This window comes from Alligator mississippiensis, chromosome 5, assembly GCF_030867095.1.
Source record: "Alligator mississippiensis isolate rAllMis1 chromosome 5, rAllMis1, whole genome shotgun sequence".
Taxonomy (NCBI): domain Eukaryota; kingdom Metazoa; phylum Chordata; order Crocodylia; family Alligatoridae; genus Alligator; species Alligator mississippiensis.
In genome coordinates, this window is record NC_081828.1 from 192,895,100 (window position 1) to 192,910,060 (window position 14,961).

The 14,961-nt window shown below is 39.1% G+C and overlaps 1 protein-coding gene across 2 annotated transcripts in view; it reads right to left on the bottom strand.

Moving 5' to 3' along the window:
• The window catches only part of KIF5B (kinesin family member 5B), a 53,349-nt gene that overhangs the window by 2,597 nt on the left and 35,791 nt on the right, over positions 1 to 14,961 (bottom strand). The window contains exons 15-26 of one of the 2 annotated variants that reach the window (XM_059729132.1): positions 12,054 to 12,197; positions 11,294 to 11,482; positions 10,090 to 10,207; positions 9,668 to 9,729; positions 9,464 to 9,573; positions 8,647 to 8,748; positions 5,781 to 5,841; positions 5,613 to 5,684; positions 5,395 to 5,499; positions 4,764 to 4,980; positions 2,971 to 3,103; positions 6 to 397 (exon numbers count right to left, since the gene is read on the bottom strand). In XM_059729132.1, the coding sequence (XP_059585115.1) occupies positions 376 to 397; positions 2,971 to 3,103; positions 4,764 to 4,980; positions 5,395 to 5,499; positions 5,613 to 5,684; positions 5,781 to 5,841; positions 8,647 to 8,748; positions 9,464 to 9,573; positions 9,668 to 9,729; positions 10,090 to 10,207; positions 11,294 to 11,482; positions 12,054 to 12,197 (1,335 nt within the window). In that variant the 3' untranslated portion in view covers positions 6 to 375. Of the gene's footprint in view, positions 1 to 5; positions 398 to 2,970; positions 3,104 to 4,763; positions 4,981 to 5,394; positions 5,500 to 5,612; positions 5,685 to 5,780; positions 5,842 to 8,646; positions 8,749 to 9,463; positions 9,574 to 9,667; positions 9,730 to 10,089; positions 10,208 to 11,293; positions 11,483 to 12,053; positions 12,198 to 14,961 lie in introns of those variants that run through there. The other variant, XM_006264745.4, reaches the window with a different exon arrangement.

Sequence of the window (14,961 nt, forward strand, 5' to 3'; positions counted from 1 at the left end):
AAAGCTAAGTTAAATGAGTAAGCAGATATACATCCCTCAGTGACTTTCAAATGTCTAAAATTGCACACAGAAACAGTCAAAATAGTAACATGCAAAATATTTCTAAATTTCATTCTTGATCTAGGTCGAGAGGGCTATGGGTAGTTTGAAGGAGAACAAGTGTATAAGTCTTTTGGTAGAATCTGCAGACTTGGGAGCAATTTATGAGATTAACAATAAAATGAGTATTATTGGTCAAGAAAAAGAACACCAACCTCATTTGTTCATAGATCCACTTATCTGAGGTGCTATTATCTCAGTTATAGATGAAAAACAGCGCAAGTTAGGGACCAGTGCCTTAGTAGCAAGTTTTATGCAACCAGAGTCAATGGGATGTCATCTGCAAGTGTTATTGACTCTAAATGGAAATTATATTTTTAAACAAATTTAAAAGCTGTAAGTTGACTAGTTCACACGACATTCTCTCCTTAACCCATGACAGAGTTGCAGTAATTCACTGCTATATTTTTTCTTTATTAAACAATAAATAGAACTGATCATTTTAAAGCTTCAAAAATGTAAACTGCTATATTCCTCAGGCAGACAAGCTAATGTATTTAATAAAATTCAGCCAAGCTAGGCCTCCTTGCTCAAAATTCCCCCAGGCCAATTGATATGTGGTTACCAAGGGTAAAAGCTCTCTCCTCCAGGTAAGATGCAAGCTCAAGGGGGACTGAGAACAAGTTAGTGTCAACAGATACATTTCAGCAAAGGCAGGGATAACTTATAGTATTTATAGGAAAGACCCCCCTGAATCATCATGGTCTCTGGGAACTAATCAACTACCAGGAGGCAGTAAATTGTCTGGGACTAATGCCCAAGTCCTGGAATAAAATCACATAAGAACTGCCATTTACTGAGTCAGACCATAGGTCCATCTTGCCCAGTATCCTGTGTCATATACAATGGTGGAGTAGATGCTGAAAGGGACCATGAATTTGGTATGACTAGGGTTTTTTTCCCCCCCACTGTTCCTCTCACTTGCAACCTCCAGGATTTAAGGCATAGGAAGCTGAGATTCAGAGGCTGTATCCTTAACTCCCATTCTCAATAGCAACTGATGCCCCTTTCCTCCAAGAATCTATCGAATAACTTTTTTAATCTGGCTAAACCAGGGGCAGGAAATTATTTTGGGTAGAGGGCCACTTACTGAGTTTTGGTAAGCCATCGAGGGCCACATGACAGGCAGCCCAGGGCAGATAAAAGTTAATTTTCTAAATTTTTTAGGGGCCCCGTGGGCCAGACAGAGTGGCCTGGCGGGCCACATCCAGCCTCCAGGCCGCATTTTGCCCACCCCTGGGCTAAACTGTCAGCTTCCACAACATCTGGAAGCAACAAGTTCTACACTAATTACATGCGGTGTGAAAAAAACCTTCCTTTTGTTAGTTTTAAACTTATTATCTGCTAGCTTCTCATAATACAAGAACTACAGATTTACTATATACTCTCATTTAGTGACCCCTGTTTACTTTCTTTTGCTTGTGGAGAGAAAGGGGAAACAATATGATGGCAAAAGAGAAAGACATCCATACCTGCAACAACTGAAGTCAGTAAAAAAGGAAGCTTTGGAAGATTATGTGCTAGTTCCATTTTTCCTTAGTTATACGGTAACATCAGCTAATCTAGTCTTAAAAGTGAGAGAATTCCTGGGATAAAGTATCTGGGATTTAAGGCCCCACAGGGCTCTTTAGGAGCTCACACTATTCTTCAGTTTAAGACACAGATGGTCTTAATGCAGAAAACTAAATTACACAAATGAGAAACATTCAAAATGCAGCTGAGCAGACACGTGCAGTCTTCTTCACAAGGAAGGGACCAACTGTCATGCAGTTAATGAAGCAATAATGCACTTTAGAAGTCCCAAGTCAATAAAGATATTTAAGCATATTAACCACTGCATTTGATTTAAATGAATGTACACATATGCTTAAAGATGCACATGTGCAGTTTTCATAGGCCCCTGGCAGATGTTACACTTAAGACGTGATTCACCAGTTAATCACATATGAAGTAGTAACCTAGCCATGTGTTCATTCAATTAAAGGGCACAATAAAACAGGTAATAGGTCACAAGACTTACTACACAAAAAAAAGCGTGAGATAGCTTTGTGGCTGGTTCCCATTAAAGCCTTAAACTAATTAGTGTGGCCACCACCAATCAGGTAACTAGTGCAATATGGCTCCCCCTGCACTGGCAATACCCCTGATCTCACAATTGCATGCCCTGCCATTCACATGTGGCATGGCAGGAGGCATAAATTGTTGGGATTGCGAATCAGATCTCGTCACACCTTTAGCTGAATGTTTGTCAGAGACCATAAATACACATACTACTTCAATTACTGAAGCATTTAATAGCATTTTAACTAGAATGGCTTTTAAAAAGTTACTAAATTATAGTGTGAAAAGATTTGTTTTCATGAAAGCTAGAACTTCCAATTCCCAAGCTATAGTGCATAGGATTAGCAAAAGGTAGAAGAACAGCATATGAAAGAACCACCACTCTACATCAAATTGCATTTCTCCTTGGAGGAGGGACTCACTATCAAATTTAAAAGCAGGTTACCAGTCACTGGGGAAAATAAAAGTAGTGAACAGTAGTGAATATTTTCATCTATTACATACTTGTTGCAGATTGCAGGCATTTTTTCTGTTGTTTCTGTACTGTGTTCATTTAGGAGTGATTCTTAGCCCCAACCTATATTTCATTATATAAAACTTTACTTCACTTGTGTAAAAGGAAGCACCAGTATGAGCTGCCTTCTTACACAGTGTATTCCTCCGAATTAAATAAAAAAAAAAAACAAACTAAAACAGGAAGTAGTTGTAGAATATTCAAGTGGCTTTATTCAGCTGATTGGATTTTAAACATGAACTATAACACAAAGCTCCCAAAGGACACAGAAACAACTTATGGAAAGCAAGACTTACACTTTATCCTGGCGTGCTCCACCGCCACGTAGTGGGACTGGCTGACTGTTTTGAGTTATTGCACCTCCTCCACGAATTGCACTTGGATGAGTTGGAGAAGCTGCTGGATGCTGGCCAGGACGGATAGGCTTTGCTACAGAAAACAAAGCACAGCTTTAGGAAAATGCATGTCAAGCCATTTACCATTTAATCTTTTATTGCTCCAATTAATCAATCCTGTATGATGCCACTCTACAGTGAATATTGTTATGGTCTGCAAGTTACCTGCTAAAATGAGAAATACATTATTTTAGAAGTTCAGAAAAGCAGTGTTTGGGGGATTTTAACAACCAGGCTGTTAGGCTCAGATGCTTTATCTTTATGATGCACTGTATAAAAATAAAAAGACAGTTTTTTGACTAACTTCTAGTTCTGAAGTTCACAAGGCTCTTGTTAACGAGTTAAAAAAATATTATAAATCAAAAACGCTCAGACAGGAAAGCATCTTGTAAAATTAACAAATACAGAACTGTGAAAAATCAAATCACTAACTGTTACACACTATGTATCTGTACACTCTTCAGCATTTTTAAGGCCATAACAGGTCAATTTGGTTTTTTTCCACAAAATAAGCTACTCTGGTTTCTGCTTCTGGCATACTTAAGAACTTTTTGAGTTACACAAGTATAAAAGTTGTTCTTTATCTCAAGGCAAATACACCAGCTTTTTGTCAGTGGCTATATATACTTCATATCAGACTGGTACTAGATTTGGAAAAGACTCTGCCTACTCAGATCTAACTTATAGAAAAACGTTTCTCAAAAACAAGCCCATGACGTATATATGACTCTCCTTGTAGCAAGGGAGGTGGAGGGAGGGCAGTGCAGAAAGCAAAACCAAAGTGACTTTCACTGCTAACATTACCCTACGCATATGCTTACTGGAGAACTACGGGATGTCTAGTTTTCTGAAACTGAAAGGAAATAGAAAGGAGGGAGTTTAAGTTTACTGTGTTTAGATGAGCATTAGCTTCTCAGGAGGATTTTCTTGCCTTTTACAGAGTGTCACTTCTGAACAGATTAGGCTGTAGACATTTTCTAATGGATTATGCCTATGCCCCAAGATGAGTGGCAAAAGCCACTCATATCCCATCTTTTTACAAATTTGTCATCACAAGTGTGTAACAAATGTAGAATCGAAAGGCAAGATAGAGACATTTTGAGTGTACTTACACGTGGCCGTACAGTGCCTTTGCTACTGCAGCATCATTTAGTACTTCCTTTTGTACTGTGCCGTGTCAGCCATGCAGTTATTTTGGGCCATTACGTCACCATAGCAATGCACTATAGAGGTAGCATGTTGCTACGGCGACATAGCAGTGGCATCACAGTTTTTGCCAATGGACACTACAGCGCAGTAGCATCCTGTGTAGACATGCCCTTCGTGTATGTTCCAATGTATTACTTTTTCTTCTATGAAACATAAACCCTGCCCTTTATGGCTAATGTTTTTTGCAGGCAAGGCTTTCCATCATGTGAAAAATTAAGTACCCCATCACAAATAGATCAGATTAACCATCGTTTATAAAAAAAAAAAAGCTACAAATATAATTAAAATCAGAACAGGTTCTCTATCAAGGTACAGACCCTACTACGTTTTCACAAGTTTCAATTTGTACTATTACTAGCAGGGGTGCCAGCAATTCCTGTACTAGAAATAAAATTTATGCCCACATTATCCTAAGAATGGAAGGGGGGTGGGGGAGAAGGGAGCAGCCAAAATTTTTTAGCAAGTCCTGGATTCTCTTTACTTACCAATCTGGGCAGAATGTCCTCTTCTAGCCATGTTCTTAGATCTCACTGCTTCTTTAATGCGGTCTACCTCTTGCTGATATCGCTTACGATCACGAGATGCATTTTCTTTGGCTTCCTTCAGCGCCGACTCCAAAGCTTTAACTCTCTCAGCTGTAGCTCTAAGTCGTTTCTCCAGTTTAGGAAGCTCGCAGCGAAGATCTGCATTATCACGTACCAGCTAAGAATAAGCAAGACATATTATTTTACTCTGAAAAAGCAAGTTACTGTCACCCTGCTGCAGTGTAACCCTAAAAGAAAGGACAATAACTTTGATCCAACTTTTATTTTATAAACTTATTTGGTTTAAAGTATTTCAGTAATAAAATCCCTTTTCAAAAACTACTCACTACAAATACAACAAATATCACGTAAGTCTAAATTACTCTTAAAGACTTTCACAGGACTATATTAAATGTACCTATTTATTTTATATTAAAAATTGGAGTTAAGCATCCAACACAAGTGATGATCCTTTACTTGCATGAACTATTCCCAATACAAATAAAACAAACAACTGTTATGCTTTTGTGATGCATCTTGAATAAGCAAGTATTCTTTAGAGTTAACTACCTTTAGTTAAGTCTTACTGTACCTGTTTGTGGACTTTTGTGAGCTGCTCAAGATTATTCTCGAGGAAGGAAATTTTCTGTTTTTGTGCAGCACTGCCTCCTGTTTCATCTGAGTCCATCTCTGCGCTCTACAGTGATAAGAAAATAAAATAATAATATATGGAGTGCTTCATTTATTTCTACTTTTAAATGCATGCAATGTATGTTCACAAAAGGAATAAGCCTTAGTAGCATCAGTTACCTTTTTAACTCTGGTAGCCAGATCTTGAACAAAGAGCTTCCGAAGGTTGTGCAGAGTTTGAAGTTCTTTAGCCTAAAAATGAACAAATAAGTAAGTTCTCATGGCTCTGAGTTCTTAACCTGAATAAAGAGGTTAATTGGCATTTGCTTGTGAACATACTATACTTACCACAGTTTCTTCCAAACCCTTCAGATCTTGCCTTGCTTGTTCTCGTCTGTCCTGCATAACCCTAACAGTCAAAGAGAAATATACATCTGAATCACTGATGTTTGTCTAGAACAAAACCCACAAGCCTTAAAATAAATATATTTAAGAGGCTCATGGGAAAAGAGGTGCAATGAATTATCATGCTAGTTTACCTTTTAAAAAAAAGTTATAATTCTACTTCAGATCAAGTGGAAAGGTTACAGTGGCTGTTCTCTTAGGTTCCTAATAGAAAGTGACCATAACATCTGGAACAAATGGCAATGCAGTCAAAACGAGGGGGCCACAAACGGAATACCAAGGATATTGCCCAGAATACAATTTTGTATAGAGTTAAGTCCTTTAAAGATGAACCAATTCAGTCATCTGAATAGGTCCCGGATCAATGCTTGAAAGAGAAAAAAAGCCACTTGTTTTTCAAATATTACAAGGCTTGTGAAGTTGAGGGCACACCAGAAGGAAACGGAAAGAGAAAGAAAGAAAAAAACAAACCCTGGAGAGTGTCAGAGGAAGTAAAGGGACAATAGAGGCTTATTCCAAATGAAAAATTAATTTTCAATGTTGTGCAAGTATTCATTAACTTGTATGCAAACCAAGCAAAGTATTTTCCACTAATAACTTCAACCATATTGCAGTGACCCATCTGTTTACAGCTCTTTCTTATGTAATGCAAGAAGTATTAAATATGCTGCTGAAGCCCTAATGTTTAATCTCTCAAATTATGTAGGACTGCAACTACAGAGATCAGAAAGAACCTAAAAACTTTATTATGACCAAGGATATCAAGAAGATTCTACAGACAGAATAAGAAAAAAAAAAAAGTGAGAAATTGGCACTTATTAGGGAGGGAAAAGTAAAGGTTTGGAAGAGTTTGCATCTTTATGAAAATCCCCCTGCAGCCTTCTAAAGGAATTGGCTAAACTACTCAAATGATTCCACTATTAAGTCACCACTGCTATTAGAATAATTTCTTCTAATCTCCACCTGTGTTTATGGCGTCACAAAAATGGACATACAGCAGAGGTGTATTATTTTTGTTTAAAGTTTTGAATTGTTGCAGTTTTATACTTCTAGCTTTAAGCACTGACTTTGGTCTAGGAAAACATCATGCATGCAGACCAGCATAGTTTATGCAATAAAATTCATTTCAATAACTTGCATAACACTAAGTCACCCAATTCTGACATTTTTAATTCATCTCCCTGCTGCCCCCAACTTCAGTTTCAATCAAGCAGAAACTGCTAGATTAATGCTTCATATATAAAATTTAGCTTCCAAACTTTCTATGTAACATAGGAGTTTAACCTGAAAAGTTCAAGATGGTACAAGGAAAAACTGTTGCAATTAAAGCCATGAGCAGACAAAAAATGAAAAAAAAAAAAACTGAAAGAGAAATTTATGGACCAAAAAATATACAATAAAATTCTGATTTACCAGGACTTAAATATTTCACATCACTATAACACTATGGTTTCCACTAGCAGAACTTCTAAGAACACGTGTTGATTTAGGACATTAGTTACTGGATCTCAGGGAAACCTTTGGTTGACATTGTTCTTGCAAGATTTTGTTTTGCCTTAGTCAATAACTAATTGGCAGACCTCAGAACTTGGACTAACATAACTTCCCTAAGGTTTCAAAATTTTAGGCATATGGAGTTTTACAAGTTTTCAGGAACAATGAACCCTTTTAGGTTTCATCATTATGGAAAATTATAATAATAATAGATCAAAATAGGATACCTTTAACTGGAACTCATTTAAATCAGGCTGTCAATAAAACAATGCCTTGAATGCTCTTTGTAATCCTTCCCAACAGAAATCTGGTAAAAATCTAGAAGATGCCTTCTGGCCCTAAACCCAGGTAAATCAATTAATTCTTGTTCAAAGTCTTAAAAGACATTCACTAAGCTACTTCTGCCTAAACCAGTTTTAAGATCCCTGCCCTCCACCAATTTCATACAAGCCACCAATTCAATTAAAGAGTTTGTTTAGATTTCTAATGAAGTTTATACAAGGTTCAGATCTTATACATACTGGAAAACCATGACTTCACCATTTAAAACTACAAATTACTACAGTTGCTCTGTATAGAGAAAATAACAAAAAAAATCTACACCTTAAAAGACAAAAAAAAGAAAATTCTAATATAGAATCAAGACTTAGTCTGATTTTTATTCTTCCAGGATTGTCTTTATCACTAATACTAAGTAGACCAGACAATCAAACCAACTCATCAGATAACTAATATATAGCAGAAAAGGAACAGTTTGTTTTTTTAAGACTGTTTAAGAACAGTTAGAGGGAAAGCCAGTTTCCATACCACTTCAGGTCAATATCAGGATTCCAAATGTCCTTCCCACTATGCATTTTCATGCCTTAAACATGGATTAGGACAGGGGTTGTCAACCGGAGGTACGCGTACCCCTGGGAGAACTTGGACTAGTCCTAGGGGGTATGTGTGGGTGGGCAGGGATGGAGTGAGGCCACCTCCCAGGAGCAGGTCTGGGGTGGCGTGAGGGCAGCGGTACCCCTCCGAGGGGCAGGGAAGCTCGCATGCAGTGGCTGCCACCACACATCAGCTTGGTGAGCTTCCCCACCCCACAGAGGGGCACCACTGCCCTCACCCCAGCCCAGTGAGCTTCCACTCCCCACCCCAACCTGACCCTGCTCTTGGGAGGCAGCGGTGCTCTGTCCCCACCTCCAAGTCCGGCACGCTAACCTCCCCTCCCCGCTCAGCCGCACACTCCCCACTTCCCCTGCTCGGCGTCCAGCCGTGGGGGGGTACTTAAACTAACAAAAGGTTGAAAACCCTTGGATTACGAACTTACGTAAGTTCATGAAGTTTCCTGCTTTTTTCTTGATCTGTAGTTTTCAGCTTCTCATGTTCAACTCTTAGACGTTCCTGCTCAAGCATCATCTTCTGATTTTGGCTGAACATGAAAAAGTCACGATCAACATGCAAATATTTCGATGAGAATCCTCAAAGACATCAAGTCTGAGTCTTTATTACTCTGAAGCACATTTATTAAAACTAACCTATGGTGCACAAATGACTAAGGAGTAAATGGTACAAAAGGAGTCTTGTTAAACTGTCTGCCTGCCTTAAACCTTTTTTTTTTTTTTTTTTTTTTTAAATCAGAAATAGCAGCAACTGACTGACTGTTATGCTGGTTTTGAGTATTTACCAGATATGACCCCAAAACCATAAAATCACATTCAAGTGTTGGAAAGGAGTCCCCTGCTCCCAATTCCGCTGCCCCATAACAATACCAATCCCTAGTATGTTATTTTACTTTTATTAGCCCAAGGGTCTTTGCCAAATGCTAAATATTTGTTTTTTCTTAAATCACCCTTGGGCAAACCATAAATCTGAGTACCATACTACTGAAAGAGGGATGACACTCGCTTTGCTTAATTTTGAGTAAAATACTGAAGATAGTGAACTGTTCTACTCACTGCTACAAGAGGGTCAACGACTTGACTTCAGAACTATAAATATATTCAAGTCCTAATCAAATAAATGAACCCAAATAAATATTTAAGTAGTTTAGGAATTTGTTAGGCATGTAGTTTAACTATTTTCCTCAAAAGTCTAATATTTTAAAAGTAAAAGTGATGTCCAACTTTTATCATCATAATTCTTACTCTTGGAGTTCAGTAATAAGTTTCTCCTTTGCATCAACCTCATCTCGCAGGCTGCTAATTTGTTTCTGGTGGGTCTCACGGTGGCTCTGAATCTGCTGCTCAACTGCTTGCTATAAAACAACAACAAATTTAGTTTGGTACTTAATATTTTAAGTTTTATGTAAACTAATAAAGAACAAAAAAAAAAAAAAATAGCTAACTTGCCTTGACTTCATTTGCAGTTTGGACTTTATTTAAGTGCTCCTTCTCCATTTCATGAACTTTTTCTACAAAAAAAAAAAAAGTTTTCAGCTCGGGTATTTAGGTAGTCATAGGGAGGACCAAAATAAAAAATATTTTTCCCTCCCCAATATTTAAAAAATTGAAATATGTGAATTTATTAATAGCTTTTCATATTTAAAATCAATTAAATTACAGTGTTATGTTTTGAAGAACTCTTTCAAATGATGCGTCTCCATATGCACTGAATCTTATTGATGAGGTACTTGCACTTAGAAACACACACTAAGTTATACATATTATTCTGTCACTTTATCCAGAGAGGAAAAACACCAACACCATATTTTCTCCAATACCAATTGCACCATGCTTCCTAGTAATGGTTATATTTAAAGGAAAATCCATACCCTGTGCTCGAAGCTGGACTAGTTCTTCATTAAGGGAATCTACAGATTCTTCCAGTTGCCTCTTTTTCTGTTCCACATTCTGAAGATACTCTGTTAGTGACTTGATCTTTGCTTCATGCTTTCAGAATGAACAGATATTTATTTATTTATTTATGTATGTAAACTAGGTATATTCAAATGAAGTTGCATGAAAGGTTTAAGAGCTCTTGGCATATTTAAAGAGGGCAAATAAAACTCCCCCCAAAAAAACACAGTCAACTTCATATTTCTAAAACAAGTCTTATCTTTGCAAATAGATTATCTGTGTTGCAGTATCTAGGGTCATAATCCACGTATTGCATTTAAGTAAGTATCATCATCATACTCAAGTGGCTCCCACAAATACAGTAATAGGACAAGGAAGGTAGCTGTCCATTTTTTTCTTTTAAAGATTCCACAAATAAAATTACAAGTCCTAGAGCAGAGCTAAAAATCATATTGGTGATCAATAGGAATAGGGGAGTAAAGGTTTGATCACATCAGTTTGGAAAGATAAAAAAGCATGTTAGAAAACTTTAACAACATTCATATTAAACTAGCCTTTGATCTATTAGAACAATGTTTCAATTCGCTCAATTCTATTGTGATAATTTTATGTTGTGTCTACTTCCTGACATTTCCCTCTCCCTTTTCAAAATTGCCTCAAGAGGGCAGAGTGCTTCTGATGAAGCCACTGCTTCTGCACATTAAAAGAAGTGTGTAACCTCCCCCCACAGAGCTGAAAGAATGTTAATATGTCCCCTATAACATTGAAACTAATGTTTTATATTTTATAAATGTTAAATATAGAAGAAACAGATTTTTAGGCTAGAAAACTTCTCTCAACATTGAGAGATCCTAAACTAATCAACTGCGCTTACTGCAACAACATTAAGTTCAAGATCTACAATCTTCTTGGTTCCCTTGGTTATATTAGGAGTAATATCTTTAAAAAAAGGGATCTAAACACTTTTGTGCAATACCTGCGTTCAAAACGGAGACTGATGAATACAAAAATTAAGCATTCATCTGAACAAATGTCCGACTTCCTACTTATTCTAAAGGCCTCTGAACTACTAGTTTTAAAACTGTAAGCTACAGATTAACTTATCTACAAATCTGTAAGAAGACAACCAAATAACGCAGGAATCTAATATAAAAAAAAGAAGCTACACTACCACATTACCTGTGAGATACGAAGCTGACAAGCAGCCAGCTCTTTTTCATTTTCCTCCATTTTTTTGTTGCTTTCAGTTTGCGTGCTTTCTAGTTGTTTGCACCGCTTTACCATTGTTTTCACTTCTGATTTCATTTTGCTAATGTATAGTCTTGCCACTGTGAATTCCTCATCTATCATACCAGTTCCTTCAGGTTGCTGAAAGGAAAGTTTGGATAAAAATATTAAATTCTATTAAGACTTAATTAAAAGCAGAGTGTAATCAGCCAGAAAACAGTGCCCAACATGCAACAACCATTAGGTGGCTAGCTTCAGACTATGTTTAAATTATTACATTTTTTAATCTTTTGGTACTTTTCAACCAAATTCAGACCAGAAAACAACTTCTGATGCTGTTTCCCTTGGTAGATCAAAACATTTATATTTTCCGTAATACTTCCTGTCCATCAAGAAAGTAAGTCTGCTTGCCAGTGTGGACTCTCTCCATAGAGATAATGACTTTGTGTTTTTAATAAATAGTATATTTAAACAAGCAATCCTTGCCCAAGAAAAAGCCAAACTCAATTAATAAAAATGCTTCTCTGAAGCACTTCTAACTTGTTTGACCTTCTCCCATAACCAAAAACATGGCAAATGACTAGCTGTATAGCCAGGCTAGTTATAAAGCATCTTTACTATGCTGAAAACACAAACAATAAAGCACTTCATAATAGCTACAGAGCATATGAATTTATCATGTTAGTATATTTGGGATATATATGTTCCCTACCTTCACATCATTATTTCCAACTGCAATTCCTATTTCTGCAAGATCTTTCAGTAATGAGGCCATCATCTCCGTTGCTCGTTTTTTCTGGTGGTTGGTCATTTCTTTTAGTTTCTGCAGCTCTGCATCTATACTGGCTAAAGTTACCTAAACAAAGGAAATATCTAAAATTAGATTTTACCAATTTATATAGGAATATTTTTCTCATTTTCTTTGAGAAACCTCAAAACATGCTTACCAGTTATCTTAAAACAATTACCAGACTACAAGCCATGGTTTAACAACAACATTAAAAAGCCAACAACACCCGTTTTTGCTGGTTATAGAAAGGATCTAGAGAAGTAGGAAGATGCAAGTATACTTTCCCCTATTACACCTTTAAAAAAAATATTCGTAAAAACTGGTTACTATATTTTGTATTTAATTTTGTACCTTAGTGATTCTAAGGCTCCAAAAGAAGATTAATATTTTAAACCCAAGGATTTCTACTAGGATGCTGCTATCTTGATTCACAGTCACAATATAACTATTTAAGGCCTACTCAAGTCTTCTATATCTGATAGGGCTGTGCAAAATTTTGCTGAGTATTTTGTATTGAAGCCATTTCGAGGTGTTTCGAGCTCGAAACAGTGAACTTGAAACAAAACAAAAGTCGTTGAAACAGCTTCGAAATGAAATGAGGGCACTCAAAACGTTTAAAGTTTCAAAGTAGCCCAGTGGAGGCGAGAAGGGAGAGCGCCAGGGCTGCACTCCGCCTCCTGCTACTGGGCCGAGCTCTGTGGGGCTGGCGGAGCCGGTCAGAGCACAGCCCTGGCTCTCCCCCACTCCAACCGGCTCTGCCAGCTCCAGGGAGCTGAGCCTGGCAGCGGGAGGCAGGAGAGAGCCACTGGCCAGGGCTGTGCTCTGAGGCTCCACCAGTGACTCTCCTGCCACCAGGCTGAGCTCCATGGGGCTGGCAGAGCCGGTCAGAGTGCAGCCTGGCAGCAGGAAGCAAGGAGAGCCAGGGCTGCGCACCGAGCGTCTCCGCCAGCCCCATGGAGGTCAACCTAACCCCCCAGGGCTGCCGGACTCTGCCTAGGTGCACAGGCCCCCAAATCTGCATGCAGGATGACAGGAGGCTGCCGCTGCTGCCTGGAGCCAGCGGCAGCAGTCTTCCTGGCACTGGGCATGGGCTGCACTCAGCACCGGTCCCAGGTGACAGCAGCAGCCTCCCGTCATCCCAAGCGCACATCCAGGGGCCCGCACCCCCGGGAGGCATCCAGCACAGCCCCACAACCCTCCTGGGAGTGCAGGCCTCCAAATCTGCACACGGGATGACAGGAGGCTGCCGCTGCTGGCAAGTGACACAGAAGTTTTGCTTGTCAGCACCTTGAGGTAAAGTTTCCAAGAAACCCTTGCACTTATCTCCTTGAAAATTGTCAGGCTTCATGCCCTTAGAAGGGGCTACCATCCCTGCAAATTTCATCCAAATCAGGAAAGGAATGACAAAAGTTGAAGGCATTTTCATAATTCCCCATTATAATCTATGGGTGAAACATTGAAATGCGTCAAATCAGTGAAACAGTTTTGACTAAACGAAATGGAACAGTGCTTCAAAACTAAATGAAATGAAGAAACAAAAGCACAGAAATGGCGAAACAGAAGTCATAGATTCATAGACACTAGGACTGGAAGGGACCTCAACAGATCAAGTCCGACCCACTGCCTAGGCAGGAAGGAGTACTGGGGTCAGATAACCCCAGCCAGATCCCTATCCAAACTTCTCTTAAAGACCCCCAAGGTAGGGGAGAGCACCACCTCCCTTGGAAGCCAATTCCAAATTTTGGCCACCCTTACCATGAAGTTTTTCCTGCTATCTAGCTTAAATCTGCTCTGTCAGTTTGTGACATTGTTCCTTGTTACCCCAAGAGGCACCCTGGTTAACAGAGCATCTCCAATCCCCCTAATGAATTTGTAGGCAGCCATGAGATCACCCGTTATCCTTCTCTTGCAGAGGCTAAAAAGGTCCAGGTTCCTCAGTCTCTCCTCATAGGGCTTGCCCTGTAAGACCTAATCATACGAGTGGCCCTCCTCTGGACCTTCGAGTCTATCAACATCCTTCCTGAAATATGGAACCAAAACTGGATGCAGTGCTCCAACTGCGGTCTGACCAATACCACATAGAAGGGAAGTATCACCTCCTTGGATCCATCTGTCACGCATCTGCTGACGCACAATAAAGTGCAGTTAGCTTTGCTGATCATTTCATCACACTGACAACTCAAGTTCATCTTGGAGTCCACTATGACTCAGAGATCCCTTTCCATTGCTGTGCTCCTGAGAGGATCACTTCCCGGCCAGTAGATGTGCTGGATATTTTTGCACCCTAGGTGTAGCACTTTGCACTTGTTCTTGTTGTACTGCATCCTGTTGTGTACTGCCCACTTTTCTAACCTGTCCAGGTTTGCCTGCAATCGTTCCCTACTCTCTGGCGTGTGCACTTCACCCCACAATTTAGTATCATCCACCAACTTGGACAAAGTACACTTCACACCCACATCCAAATCACTGATGAAGATATTGAAGAGTACAGGTCCAAGGACTGAACCCTGTGGGACCCCACTACCCACATCCTTCCAGGTCGATACCGACCTGTCTACTACCATGCTCTGGGTATGACCACCAAGCCAATTAGCCACCCACCAGACCATGTAAACATTTATGTCACGGCCTCCTAATTTATTTATGAGAACAGGATGAGATACCGCATTGAAGTCTTTGTTAAAGTCCAAGAAAACAACATCCACCTCCACTCATGCATCTGAGCATTTTGTGACCATCATAAAACAAAACCAGATTGGTCAGGCATGATCTACATGCTACAAATCCATGCTGGTTTCCCTGCTGCATTATTTTTCCCACTGGACTTCCA